At 38.5% G+C, this 14,859-nt stretch overlaps 2 protein-coding genes across 2 annotated transcripts; both read left to right on the forward strand.

Annotated features, from left to right (window-relative positions):
* Positions 1 to 815: 815 nt before the first annotated feature.
* Positions 816 to 3,260, forward strand: LOC133730673 (uncharacterized). The gene is made up of 3 exons (XM_062158223.1): positions 816 to 939; positions 1,070 to 3,183; positions 3,243 to 3,260. The coding sequence occupies exons 1-3, from the start codon at positions 816 to 818 to the stop codon at positions 3,258 to 3,260; spliced, it is 2,256 nt and encodes a 751-aa protein (XP_062014207.1).
* A 1,701-nt stretch (positions 3,261 to 4,961) lies between these two features.
* LOC133730674 (uncharacterized) lies at positions 4,962 to 9,310 on the forward strand. Its single transcript, XM_062158224.1, has 12 exons — positions 4,962 to 5,121; positions 5,883 to 6,095; positions 6,218 to 6,310; positions 6,410 to 6,523; positions 7,059 to 7,511; positions 7,615 to 7,875; positions 8,091 to 8,344; positions 8,429 to 8,593; positions 8,683 to 8,784; positions 8,871 to 8,937; positions 9,024 to 9,122; positions 9,221 to 9,310. Exons 1-12 carry the CDS (start codon positions 5,032 to 5,034, stop codon positions 9,308 to 9,310), a joined length of 2,001 nt encoding a protein of 666 aa, XP_062014208.1. The 5' UTR covers positions 4,962 to 5,031.
* Positions 9,311 to 14,859: the final 5,549 nt, after the last annotated feature.

Below are 14,859 nucleotides of genomic sequence, written 5' to 3' on the forward strand. Positions count from 1 at the left end.
ACTAATTTCAGTTTACATTTTGGTTTCTTGCAGATAATGTTATCTCCCTGAGAAAACAAGCTGAATTTAAGTGCAAACATTTTGATATAATCGTTGAAGAAAAGTTACTCTCACTCTGTGCTGGAAGATTAATTGATTCAAACAGTAAGCTTTATGTAATCACATCGTAATTTTGTTTTTCACTTTTATACTTTGCTTGTTTGTTATCAATGTAAATTGAAATTAAAATGATCATTCTTGTCATTCTGTGGAATAAATGATGATCTATGTAGGAAACCAACAGTAGAGTATAGCCGATTGTATCAATCTACTCCCTCGACTTGCAACCGGAGTGGATGTTGACATAGATTTCAGAAGGTAGTCTTTATTTAAATTTCACCCGTAGTTTATTAAGATGATATACCTTGTGGCATTTCATTCAAATTTACTTAATATTTGTAGGATAAGTGATTTTTACTAGAATGTGGATTTTTTGATTTTTACTGGGATAAGTGATTTTTGCTATTTGGTTTGTAATGTAGAAAGTTAGAAGAAAGGATGTAGTCATTGTATTTTATAAAGACAAAATCTGTCCTCAAACTAGTTAAATTTATGGTTGGGATTCAGTACTAGTTCTCTTCACCTTTTTAATAAGATTTTGGCTTGGTTTGTATGTTCATATTCAGTTCACTGGGTGATGCTTTAACATTGTATATAATCAGAATGCTTGAACCAAATGTAATATAGTTCTTATATTCTATAGTTATCTGGCAGTTGCTTTAATTCATACTTATATCCATATTATTTAAAGGCTGGTACTTTTTCTAAACTACAATATGTTGGCAGGAGGGCATCTTGTTGAGGAAGTGCTTGAACAAGAGGGTGTCAAATCTGAGGAGGTGCAAAAGCGTTTGCTGCATTTTGGTTTTGACAAACTTCAAGATAAATCCAAGTTTTCAGGTAAGCAATCCAACTGTTCCAGACTTTGGTTTGTGCATGAAATTTAAGATTCTTGATTGTTTGTTTTTGGTTTGATGGCCTGACTTCATTGTTTTTTGTTTGTTTTTTTTTTTTTTTTTCTGATTTTCAGCCATGGATAAATCTTGGATAAATGCAGATAGGGATACTTTAAAATATGAATTGGGTGTTGAAAATTTCTTGATTTTTGCTGAACAAAATGCTAGTAACTCTAAGAGAATTCGTTGCCCTTGCTCAAGATGTGTAAACTTCAAAAAAAAGTCGATTAAAGTCATTAGGGGACATCTTTTTGATTATGGCTTCAGTTTGGGGTACACAAACTGGATGTGGCATGGAGAACCTACATTGTCCTCCTGTGCTAGTGCACCTAGTGGTTTAGGCCAGCCTCCAAACCTTGTATTTGGTTCTGAAACTGTTGATATGTGTCAAGCAGCTTTCAATGAAGGTGATTATGATGAGGACTCATATGAGTTTAATAAGTTTGTTGATGACGCAGAAACTCCATTATTTGAAGATAGTGAACACACTAAGTTAGATGCATTGGTGCAACTTCACAATTTGAAAGCTAGGTACGGCATGAGTGATACTTGCTTTTCTGAGTTACTTGCTACTGTTGGGTCTTTGCTTCCAAAAGATAATGTATTGCCTCAAACTATATATGAGGCAAAGAAGACTCTCACTAATTTGGGGCTACAATATGAGAAAATACATGCATGTCCTAACGACTGCATATTGTATCGGAAACAGTTTTCTGATGCAAGTACTTGTCCTAAGTGTGGGGTCTCTCGTTGGAAGCTAAAGAAGGATAAAACAATCAAAGTGGGGCAACCCGCCAAGGTGTTGTGGTACTTTCCTATAATTCCCAGATTTAAGCGCTTATTTAGATCTGTCGGAACTGCTGAAATGCTTACTTGGCATGAGGATAAGCGAACTAAGGATGGATACATGCGCCATCCAGCTGATTCTCCTGCTTGGAAGTTGGTTGATTATAAGTGGCCAGAATTTGGTAGTGATTCAAGAAATCTTCGGTTAGCATTGTCAGCAGATGGTATTAACCCACATAGCTCTCTAAGTAGTAGGTATAGTTGTTGGCCCGTAATATTGGTGACTTATAATCTTCCTCCATGGTTATGCATGAAGAGAAAGTTTATGATGTTATCTCTATTAGTTTCTGGTCCCAAACAGCCAGGAAATGACATTGATATTTACCTGGAGCCATTAATTGATGATTTGCGAACTTTGTGGGATGGAGTTAATGATGTGTATGATGCTCATAGGAAAGAATACTTCACTCTAAGGGCTGTTTTGTTGTGGACCATCAACGACTTTCCCGCATATGGAAACTTATCGGGGTGCATCACTAAAGGTTACAAAGCATGTCCAATTTGTGGTGACACAACTTCAGCCATCCATTTGCCCCATAGTAGGAAAATGTCTTATGCCTGCCACCGTAAGTTCCTGCCTCGTCATCATCCTTATCGGAGGGCCAAAAAAGCATTTAATAATGAGCAAGAATTTGAAGTTGCACCTACACCATTATCCGGAGAGGAAGTGTTAAAGAGGGTAGAACATGCTAGTTATGAGTATGGGAAGGGAAAAAAGAAGAAGAATTCAATGGCTGCCGGTACTTCTTGTTGGAAGAAAAAAACCATTTTTTTCAACTTAGAGTATTGGAAATCTCTTCATATTCGCCATTCTCTCGATGTAATGCATATTAAGAAGAATGTTTGCGAAAGTGTGATTGGTACCCTACTAAACATGCCTTCTAAGACAAAGGATAGTGTGGCTGCCCGTTTAGATATGGTTGACATGGGTGTTCGTCTTGATTTGGGTCCAAATATTGGGGAGAAAAAAACATTTTTGCCTGCTGCCCCTTATACTTTGTCGAGAGCAGAGAAGATAAAAATGTGTACTTCTTTCTTGTTTATGAAAGTTCCTTATGGTCATTCATCAAACATTAAAAATTTGGTGTCCATGGATGATTTGAAATTGTATGGATTGAAGTCACATGATTGTCATACATTAATGCAACAGTTGCTTCCTGTGGCCATTCGTTCGGTGCTTCCCAAGCATGTTCGAATTTCTATAATGAGGCTGTGCTTCTTTTTTAATGCTCTGTGCACCAAAGTGGTTGATGTGTCAAAGTTGGATAAGTTGCAATCTGATTTGGTTCTGACCTTGTGTGGGTTAGAGAAGATATTCCCTCCCTCCTTTTTTGACATAATGGTACATCTTACTGTGCACCTAGTTAGAGAAGTGCGATTATGTGGCCCTGTTTTCTATAGGTGGATGTACCCATTTGAACGGTTCATGAAAGTTTTGAAGGGGTATGTTCGTAACCGTTTTCATCCCGAAGGGTGTATAGCAGAGAGTTATGTTGGAGAAGAAGCTGTAGAGTTTTGCTCGGAGTTTGTTCAACGTTGTAATCCAATTGGGATTCCTAAGGATCCAAGTACGCTCTCGGGCCCACTTTCTAGTGCGAAACTGAAGTCCATAGATGAGAAAGTCAGAGACCAGGCACATCTTCATGTGCTGTCCAATAATGCTGAGGTGGATCCGTATAAGATGTAAGTACATTAAGCTTATATTTATATGTGCAATTTAAATTCAGCTGCTCTGAATGTTTTTCGCATCTGCTCATTATTTTTTTGTGGACAGCGCACATAAAAGGATTGTAGAGCAGTTGTACGCTGGGAAACATAAGAGTAAACAGTGGCTAATTAGTGAGCACAATCGTACATTTGCAGATTGGTTTCAAGCGAAGGTGATTACACATTGTGTTCAGTTGCTTAATTTTGTAAGAATCAAGTGTATAGATTGCTGAAGTTGACATAATATGGCTGTTTTGTAACCAGGTTTCAGCTCAAATGAAGGAAAGTCCAACTGAGGTTTCCCAAACAATTAGATGGCTAGCTGGAAAACCAAGTTTTACAGTTTTTAGTTATGAAGGGTATCGGTATAATGGAGTGAAATACTTCACAAAGCAGCGAGACAATGCTAGAGCTGTCCAAAATAGTGGTGTGACCTTAGTGGCTAAGACGATGCAGGTTTCCAGTGCCAAGGATAAAAATCCAGTTGAGAGTGATATGACATTTTATGGGATCATTGAAGAGATTTGGGAGGTCGATTATCATGAATTAATTCAAAGCCCCTTTGTTTTTGTGTCGATGGGCAGAGAATGAAAAGGGAATAAAACAAGATGAGTTTGGTTTTACATTGGTCAACCTTAATCGACAGGGCCATAAGAAAGACAAATTTGCTTTTGCTGGTCAAGTGAAGCAAGTTTTTTATGTGGAAGATCCGATCGATGCAGACTGGTCGGTTGTACTAACGACCCCAAATAGAGACTATCGTGATTGTTTCTATGAAGATGATCTAGGGGACACCTCCATGGAACATCAACCTTTCTGTGCAGAAATACCGTTGCCTTGTGATGAAGAGGAGAATGAGGATGATGCCACTTATAGGAGACCAAATGTGGAGGGGTTCTGGGTTGACCAGTTCACCACTCCAAGAGAATAATAGTGTCGTGTTTCTATATTGATTGTTTTAGGAGTTAAAACCTTATTTTCTATTCTTGTTTCATGACTTTGAATTGAATATGTGATTTTGTTAACTGTATTTGATTGTGGTAGTCTTCGTCTCTCTGAACTTGCTTTGCAGCTCCAATACCATATTGATCCTTGTTTACTGATTTAGTACTTTACTGTGTTTACTGATTTAGTACTTAACTGTGGAAATTGATTTATTACATTATTGTTTGTCTATAACATTTATTTCTGCTTTATCAACAGATTGTAGGAAGCCATGGGTTCCAAGAAGAAGGGAAAGTTTGAAAGAAAGAAAAAATTAGTGGAAGAAGCGGATGTGAAGACTTGTCCCGAGTCTGATGAGTCTGTTGAGAAGCAAGTAGAATCTATATCAGCAGACACCGTCACAACCAGCGAATCAACTAAAATTAGAGGGTAAAAAGTTTTGATCAAGAAAGCATTGGGTAAAAAGTTGAAAGTGACATACACTGACACTGGCAATCCAAATGGACGAGCACGGCACAATCTGCAATCATACATAGGAATGCTGGCGCGTAAAATGGTGCCGATCAACATTGAAAGCTGGCCTGCAGTGGACAAAGACTTGAAAGATAAAATTTGGATTGATGTCCAGGTATTTATCCATGCTATTGTCAATTGATTATGACTGTTGTTTCATGGCAAATGTTTGGTTTCGAAGAAGCTGTGGTCTCCTTCTTTCTCTCTCTCTCTCTCTCTCTCTCTATATATATATATATATATCATAACTTTTACTTGAAACATGATGATACTTGTGGGTGCATCAGATATGTGCTAAGAAAGTAATTTTAAGAATGTAGAGGGAATTATGTTTCCATATCTATGTTAGGTTTTAGGAAACAGAGTTTCGGTTCTAACTCAGTTTGAAGGATCGAGTCCTCTGATCAACTTGCAATATTAGTTTTGGCACTAGTAGCCTGTTGGCATGTTTTTTGTTCTCGACCACTGGGCCTAAATTTGAATAAATTAGCTGGTGTTTCTTTGTCAAATTCTAGTTTCCTATATAAAAGTTACATACACAGTTTTGAAGTGGAAAAGCAAAGAAAGCAAGGAGAGGAAAGTTGTAGTCTGTTTTAGGTTGTGGAAGTTGAAAAATATGAACAGGAGAAGAATAAGGGGGCTTCACATTTCAATTTTTCAGTGATATTACATTTCATTGTTTCTGGAAACTTCTGCAATTAAACTAAACAAATATGAAAGTTTATTTTTGGAGTACGCAAGCTACTGTTGATTGTACCTCTTGTGAAACAATATCCATTGGGCAAACATCAATGACTTGGACTGATAGCTTGTTATTTGTCAATTTGTGACTTTGAATCGATTGTTCTTACACGTCTATTAATCCTCTTTGTACAGGATACATTCAAAGTGGCCCCTGAAAGCAAGAAATTGGTGTTGACATCTGCCGGCACTAAATGGAGACAATTCAAGACCTACTTAACAAATAAGCATGTGCTGCCATACTTGGGGAAGAAGAAGAAACTGAGGAAGCCACCGAAGCAATATGCATTCGTTGGGTTACAACCATGGAAGGAATTTGTAACTCAGAGGAAGACAGAGGAATGGCTGGTATGATGAGTTTACATATAAGTAAAGTATGGTTTACTTTACGAGTACTTTTTTGATTTTACGCTAACTCGGATACATGTATATTGTATCACAAATGATTTATAGTCTTACTTTTCATGCAGAAACTTAACAATGACCAAAGGGAACGAGTCAAGAAGAGAAAATATCATCATAGATTATCAAGAAAGGGATATATTGGACTGGAGGAAGAATTGGTAATAATCTGTTATTGTAGTCTTTTTTTTTTAAGCTTAATGATAACTGTACGGCTTATTTGTCTGATGTTTTCACTATAATTTTTAACCTATGCACAGAGAGATACTTGGCCTGAAGGAGAGGTAATTGATCGCGCTATTATGTGGAAGAAAGCCCGTTTACTAAAAAATGGGGAGATAAGTGAAGAGGTCACACCGGTAGCAAGAAAGATAGTAAGTATCACAGATATTGTTCTATGAATCTATTCCACTGATGGTTTAAAGACTTGTGATATAGTTGAAGGACTGAATGGTTTTTAATTTTAGTTTTGTTTTTCTGGACAACCATCTTCCTCTTTGCTCAAATGGAAATTGTAATGTCTGAAAATTAACATTTTCGTTAATACTGCTGATGTGAAGCATGTCTATATTTGATGGGTATTAATCATCTTTGATGGATTTGGCTGTTCAGTATTTTGGGACTTGATATGTGCACCAGTAGACTTGTATATAGGAATTGACAAGCATCAATAGTCATTTAATGATTAAAAGAAACATATGTTTGAGAACTGAAGTTGCATCAGGTATGTGTATTACACTGATCAATTGAAGCAGTTTCCGAATCAAATGCATATTCTGATAGTGACATATAATCACATCTTTGGCTGGTACTAAATAATTTTTATTACTTATGCTAGTGCTTTCGATGGATTTCATGTAAAAATATAGTCTATTACCTCATGTAATGCATCTTTACATATTTTATCAGGATGAATTGTTGGAGAAGAAGAGTAAGGGTGAGCTAGAAATATCAGGGAGCGATGATGTTCTCACTCAAGCACTAGAAACTTCTGAACACTCGGGTAGGGTGAGGGGTGTTGGAGGCTTCGTCAATCCGTCCACCTACTTTAAGCTTCCAAAGCAGAAAAGGGTCAGAATTACCAAGGCAGAATTAATGGCACGTGATAGAGAGCGTAATCGGGAGTTGGAGGAGACAAAGAAAATGCTTATTGAAAAACAAGCAAAGGCAGAAGATCTCTTAAACAAAAGGATTGCTCAACTAGAAGCACTAATAACAGACAAGGCGAACTATGCACCCCATTCCCCTATATCAGATAAGGGCAGTTTTCATGATAGAGTGAAAAAAAATTCCCCTATATTAGATGACAAGGTGCAAGAAAATGTGGATGATTGTGAAATTGTTCCTCCACCTACTGATAAGGTAACTATATTATTCCAACTCCAATTCCAATACTCCTCAAACTAGTTAATGTGTGAAATACCATTGCTATTTGGTAATATGTGCATCTGATTTTTCTGGTTAGGGTGGCGTATGTGAGTTGGCAGTGAATAACATCACCAACATAGTTGCTTTTGGTACCGTATTCGATGATGTGGATATTAATAAGATGATACATGGAGCTGCATTGAAGGAGGGATGCGTTAGAGTGTCAGTGGATGGTGAGATTCAAGGTGATGCACCACTTCCATGCCCTATAGCGGGTGAGATGGAATTGGTTCGAGAAGCCATTGGAAGTCACGTGGCTTGGCCTGAGGAGCTTGTAATTCGGAGACAGCCATCAAAGGTATGTGTAACTATATGTTGCATAATGTTGGATCTGTTTCATATTGCCATTGTAGGAGTAGATATTATACAAGGTTTAATTATATGATGATCTGATCCAACTTATTTGCTAACAGAAAAAGAGGATCTGTTTCATGATTTTGTCAAACTAGGAGTAGATATTATACAAGGTTTATTTAAATGATGATCTCATATATTCAACTTATTTGCTAACAGAAAAAGATAAGGAAGAATGATTTTGTCAAATCATTGTTCAATAAAGCTGAGGTCAACCCGTTTGTGCCCAAGCGCTGCAAGCTATTGTACAAACATGCCACAACAATCATGACACATACTAGTGAGGCAATATCCACAGTATTGGACGATAAAGTCTTTGGCGTACACAAAGAACTCTTCATCTTGACAGAGAATGTGATTGATCTGTTAGAAATGCAGAAGATTGGCCAAGGAGTGATAGCAGCATACATGGCGTAAGCACTTTCTTACTCGGATTAAATGTTTGATTTTTCTTGTGTCAAGTTTCAGCAAATTAATTAAGAATTTTTTGGACACAGCCACCTACATGAAGTTGTTACTGAAAGAGACGAGTTTGATAATTTTGCCTTTATTGATCCTGCTGCTACATATAACTGTGAGAGATCAGATTTTGGTTCCTATTTAGTGAATCGGTTGAAAGAGGGCAAGACTGATCGCATATTCTTTATGCCCTACAATCCAGGGTAAGTATTCTTCATGTCTTTTGGTTCTCAGCTGCTGCTTGCTTAATTAGTTAATTGGTTATATTATGTGGGCTGCATTAATAATGTAGGGAACATTGGATATTGACAATCATATGGGAGGATGATATCTACATCTTGGACCCTTTGGGGAAATCAGTCCATTACCAAGCATGGGAGAACTCGGTGATAAAGTAAGCACATCAGAATGATTTTTTATTTGTAATTCTCTATAACCAAGTAATGTTTTGCTACTTAATTACATAGTTTTATGGTGCAGTGCGGTTAAAAGTTTCAATGCTGAAACGGGTAGGGCTAACAAGGTGCCGAAATTGAAACTACTTCCGGTTAGTATGATATATGTGGTTGATTAAGTTACCATATTCGATTTAGTATGGTAAAGTCTTTCTAATTCAATAATATGAATATATAGGGCGTACCTAAACAACCGGGTGGAATTGAATGTGGCTATTATATAATGAGATATATGAAGGAGATTATAAATGATGACACATTTTCGTTTCCGACTAAGGTATATGCATTATAGTTGATATATATAAACTTTTGTTTAATTATAAATGGCACGTTTACCTGATGATTATGACTTGCGTTATGAAAATACATTCCTAGTGGGCAGCAAAGACTCGGAAAGGATACACCCAACAGCAACTTGACGAGGTGCGCATTAAGGTGGCTGACTATTTGCAGACTTTGTTATAGATGTTGACTAGCAAAGTGATTTTGAGCAAGGCTAGCTAGATTTTTTGTGAACTATTTTGGAGTAGTTGTACTGTTGCAGCAAATGTGAACAAAACTACATGTACACTTATTGCAATGGTATGTTTTAGGCTAGCCTTGAAGTAGGTTGGGGTATTTTTGCCTATTTTTTGAACTATTAATATCTTTGATGTTGGATTATACAAATTAATGCAATGCCCCATATTCAAATTATTTAGCATTTCATGTTGTCAAATGTGGATTATAGATGCATTGTAGTAGCAATTACAAAGTTAGTGGACATCATGCTCATGTAAAGGACATTATGTATATACGTGTATTTCAAATCAGTATTAAACTACAAAAACGATGTCATTAAACAGATGATACATCAGATTGGAAACAAAAATCGATGTCTCTTTATTCAGTGCACATCGAGTTATAAAGTAAGAAACGATGTAAGTTGCTCAATGGATATGGACTTATTAAGTAAAAAACGATGTAACACACCTCAATGGACATCGACTTTTTAAGTAAGAAATGATGTTAAACAGCGCAATGGACATCCACTTTTTAAGTAAGAAACGATGTAAAACAATGAAATGGACATCGATTTATTAAATTAAAAACGATGTTTACTATAAGTATTAACATTGGTGACAATCTCAAAAACTGATGTTTAATATAAGCTTGCACATCACTTCATAAAAGGAAACGATGTTTAACATAATAATGTACATCGGTCCTATAATGCAAAAGAATGTAGATTCTATTGGAAATAGTTTGGTATATGGCAAGTACCCGTAAACCTTATAAACAGTAGGCAAATTTCAAAAATACCGATGTGTAAGAATATATTACACATCGTTTCTAGAATGAGTAACGATGTTAAAATGAATACTAGTGCTATTGGACCTATATTTCGTTAAGCATTAAATGCAAAAATATGAAGTTTTAACAATATCTACAAACACCAATTTGAGATCATAATAGCAGTTTAACATCGAGTCTAGAATCTAATCCGATGTTTATAGTTATATGGGACATCGGTTTTTAACCGATGTCTATTTTTTGGCGATCTTTTACATCACCCACTAACACATGTGTAGAAATTTTTTTTTACATCGGTTTTTGGCCGATGTATATGAGAAAAATTCTAGTAGTGACATTAGCAGAAGAAGGTCAGAGAGCTTATAGCGTAAAAAGACATACCAGAATCTATAGAGATAGCTGATATAAGAGGACCATAGTCTCCTCTGTAAGGAACACCTGTTGTCCCTTTCCCAGCCCAGAATAAACGGATCTCCAAAGTACCAGAAGTTACGTTAGCAGTGAACTTTTTTGTGACTGCGTTTCCAAAGCCACTGCTGCATCTGCAATATTGAAATTCTAGCTTGAACGCTAGTGACCCCTGCAAAGTAGTACAATTACATAACAGTTCATGTTCATTGAGCAGAAAGGGCAGTAAGTAAAGAATACTATTAAACCTCATCTCCACTTCTAGACATTTTGATTCACCAAATTCATATCTCCCTAGAGTCACCGATTCAATTACCGCAATGACACTAAAATTCTAAAAAAAAACAAGTACAAATTACAGCAATTTCCAGATCAAGAAGAGAGGGAAAAAAAAATCTCTAATTCCACAAAAAGATAAATTACCTTAGTGTCAAGAAAAGCAACACCAGGTAAATGCAGTAAATTAAAACATATAATTTTAATTTCACAATGAATATACACTTGAGATTGCCAAAGAAGCTATTATGTAGGTACCCAGAAAGACCACACAAGATTCATCCAAAAACATCTGCAATCAGTAAGCAGATGATTAGATAAGAGATTACTGTGCATGTCAAGATTCTTACAAACAAGATCGAACCTTTGTGGCTTGTCTAGAACTAAATAATTGCAGCCAGATGCTTACAGTTCAGCAATCACAGATAACAAAACCTACACATGTCAAACCCAAATACCCATAATTTCAAACTCAAAAACCCAGTTAAAAGATTCAAACTTTATCATGAAAAACATAAACACAAACCATTATCAAATCCCAGAACACTTCACCCTCAAAACCCAGATAAAAAACCAAACTTTCTTCAATTAGAAAGTAGAGATAAAGTTTCTTTAGCTAACCTTCCACATGGGCCTCTCCATGTTTGAAATCAAAGCAGCTCTATGCTTCTGAAATAGCAATTCTCCACAAACCTGAAGTAGCCAGACACACCATTCAAATATTCTATCCAAATCCTCAATACATATAAACACAATACACAGTCTTATTGAAAAAAAAAACCTTTCTGAGCTTCTACAACCAAATCAATCATACAACAAAAACAGTAGGCAGATATGAGCAAATCAAAGAAACCCCATCAAAACTATCAACCCAAATTAAACATGGAAGCTGTTAACATCTATCTATATAACTATTTCGAATAACAGACCCATATCAATTTCATGCTAAATTAAAAGTCGGAAATTAATCGATACCCATCAAAAGTCCTCCTTGAAAATTCAGGAGCCTCAAAATTGTCTACTGATTCGTTAGAAACATCTCAAATTAGCATCCAAACTAAGTCTAAAAGAAGATAAATCTTAAAAGAAGACCAACCTGTATTTCTGTCAAAGCCTCAATGCGGGTCTTCAGCTCGGGTGATTCCAATTTGTTAGAATGCAATCCAGCCAACGTCTGAAGCATATGCACACAAAAGAAAAACACCATTAAACATTTTCAACAAGAACATCCAACCCGATAAAACTTAATTGACAAATTGGGAAACATAACGAAACCCAGAAACTACATAGAATCAAAATTAAAGAAAATCAAACTCCTTTCCATAGAGAGAGATGGAGGAGAGAGAAACTGGATCTGGAAGACTCTTTCCTCCGTCATTGATCTCCGACCACCAAGGTGGACTCACCGCAGCCACCATCTTCTTCGCCTTCCTCCGACCAGTCAACGGCAGACTGCACGTCCTCCGGCCACGACTAGAAGCAAGGTCACATAGTTCCGTTCAGTCCACCTTCCAGATGAGCCCCAAAGAAAATGGATCAGTGGGTGGTGGGAGGGGGGGGGGGGATGGAGAGAGAGAGAGAGAGGGTTTCGGGGAAGTGCTTACATATATAGGTACCAGAGCTCTTTCATGTCAAGTACCTATGAAAGTGCATACTGCATGCACCCCAATCCCCCCATATGTAGTGAGGCACCATTACATGGATTTCTTGATGAATCCATAGTACCTGAACCCACAAATTCGCACAGTAATAAGAGAAGGAGGCACAGAGAAAACAAAAATAGATGATGAAAGTATGCGATTAATCGAAAAGACCAAAACGAAATCCACCAAGGGTAGAGCTGAGCTTCCCCATCACGAACCCAACCTGAATTGCAGAACTCTGATTCCATTTATCGTCTTCAAGCAGAGGAGCTGATCCAAGGGTGGTGTCGTGAATTGGTGGCCAAAAATGGTGGTCTCCGATGATGGCAGAGAGAAGTGGAAGGGAAAGAGAATAGAAGGTAAGAGGAGAGGGGAGAGAGAGGCGTGTGCGGCCCGAGAGAGGAAGAAGGAGAAAAGGAGGAAATGCTAGGGTTCCCTTTACTTTATATACTGCTCTAAAATTTCACCAAAATTTGGTCGAACGGAGGGAAGTGAATTTTGAAAATTTAACCAAGCCTTAAAAGCCAATTCTAGGGCGCCAGCATATTGAACCCTAAAACTCAGACAACATCAACTCAAGTACATTGTCTGAAAGAGAGTGGCACAATAGAAACCTAAAAACTGTTGTGTGAATCAGAACAATCAGACAACATCTTTCAGCAGGCATTGACTTAAAAGATATCAGACAACAGACACCTAAAATAAAATAAAACAGTTGTGTGACTGAAAATAATCAGACAACAGCAAAAATAAACCATTGTATAAATGAACCTTGGACAACATCACATAATAACTGCTGTCTGAATTGACTCATTCAGACAACATCAAAAAAATCAACCATTGTCTGAAATGCTTTTGCACAAGAGCCAAGAAAAAACTGTTGTTGGATTCAAAAACTTAGACGACAGAATATTTCTTGCTGTCGTCTGATTATTTCAGACGACAGTTAAAATGTTTGCTGTCGTCTGATATGTGTTGTCTGATTCCGAAATTGGTGTAGTGTCTCCGCTGCGCAAAACCCCGCCAGCGGAACTTCTCCCTTGTCATCTTCCAAGTGACGGAGTCGCCGCTGAGCGAAACCCCGCCAGCGGAACTTCTCCCTTGTCATCTTCCAAGTGACGTAGTCTCCGCTGAGCGAAACCCCGCCAGCAGAACTTCTCCCTTGTCATCTTCCAAGTGACGAAGTCTCCGCTGCGCGAAACCCCGCCAGCGGAACTTCTCCCTTGTCATCTTCCAAGTGACGTAGTCTCATCTTCCAAGTAACGAAGTCTCCGCTGAGCGCAACACCGCCAGCAGAACTTCACCCTCGCCATCTTTCCAGCGGGGAACCTTCCGCTACAAAACCTGTAGCGGATCCTTCGGGTCACCTTGCAAACAGCATACGATTGTTCAGAGCAATACCGCTCAATAACATACCGCTAAGCATGTCTACTGGACACTGCTTCCTGCTACAGTCAGCGGGGGGATATCCGCCAGCGGCGGATCCCGAGGCCACGCCTCACTCTGACAACGACCGCCACGCGGCGTTACGGTCAGACTGTCCCTACGGGACACGGGGACTTGTCAACAGTCTACGACTACCCTGATCAGGCACGTTGACCCCCGTCACTCGGGTACTAAGATTGGGTTCGCTACCCAACACCCTCTGCTCAGTGCAGCTCCCCCTCAGCAAACAATTCGCCGACCATCCGGAGGTCTACCTTGGCCGGGGAGTGGGGGACTCCCTAGGGGGCCTAGCAGGGGCCCACCCGAAAGGGTATAAAGCGTTTGCTCACTAAAATCCATGGTTGACAACGCACTGACGCTAATTATGCTCTTGCAAGTCTAGCGGAAGAAAACGCTTCAAACCGCCGAACAACTCCCCAACCAAGATTGCCCTCCTTGACTGGGGACTTGTACATACATGTACATTTGCAAGCATAATTAGCTATAATGGGCCACGCTCATTGTACCGCTAAAGGTACTAATTCCAACCAAAGGAATGACACACAGGTACACCGCCAGGCGTGCTACAACCTCAGCGTCGGATCACCCCCAGATCACCGCCGACGCGCCGCCACGCGCCGTGCCAAAATGGCATCAGTAGCTCCCAGAGCTGGGAACTGAAACACTTCAGTCCCACATCGAAAACAAAGAGAAGAACCTCCTCTTCCTCACCTATAAAAGGTTCTCTCCTCTCTCCTCATTAATTACGCATTCAATACTTACCTACTGTTACTTTGTCAACATAAATACATTGACTAACTTAGGCATCGGAGAGTTGAAGACCGCCCAGCGTGGTCTCCCTCTGACGCTCTTTGTATTTTATTTGACAGGTAGCGGAAGCTTTGAGAGCATCACAAGTATCGATCAGCCCACCGGATCAGCGTTAACAAAGGTTCAGCTACCGCCGAA

Source organism: Rosa rugosa, chromosome 2, assembly GCF_958449725.1.
Source record: "Rosa rugosa chromosome 2, drRosRugo1.1, whole genome shotgun sequence".
In the NCBI taxonomy this organism is placed as follows: domain Eukaryota; kingdom Viridiplantae; phylum Streptophyta; class Magnoliopsida; order Rosales; family Rosaceae; genus Rosa; species Rosa rugosa.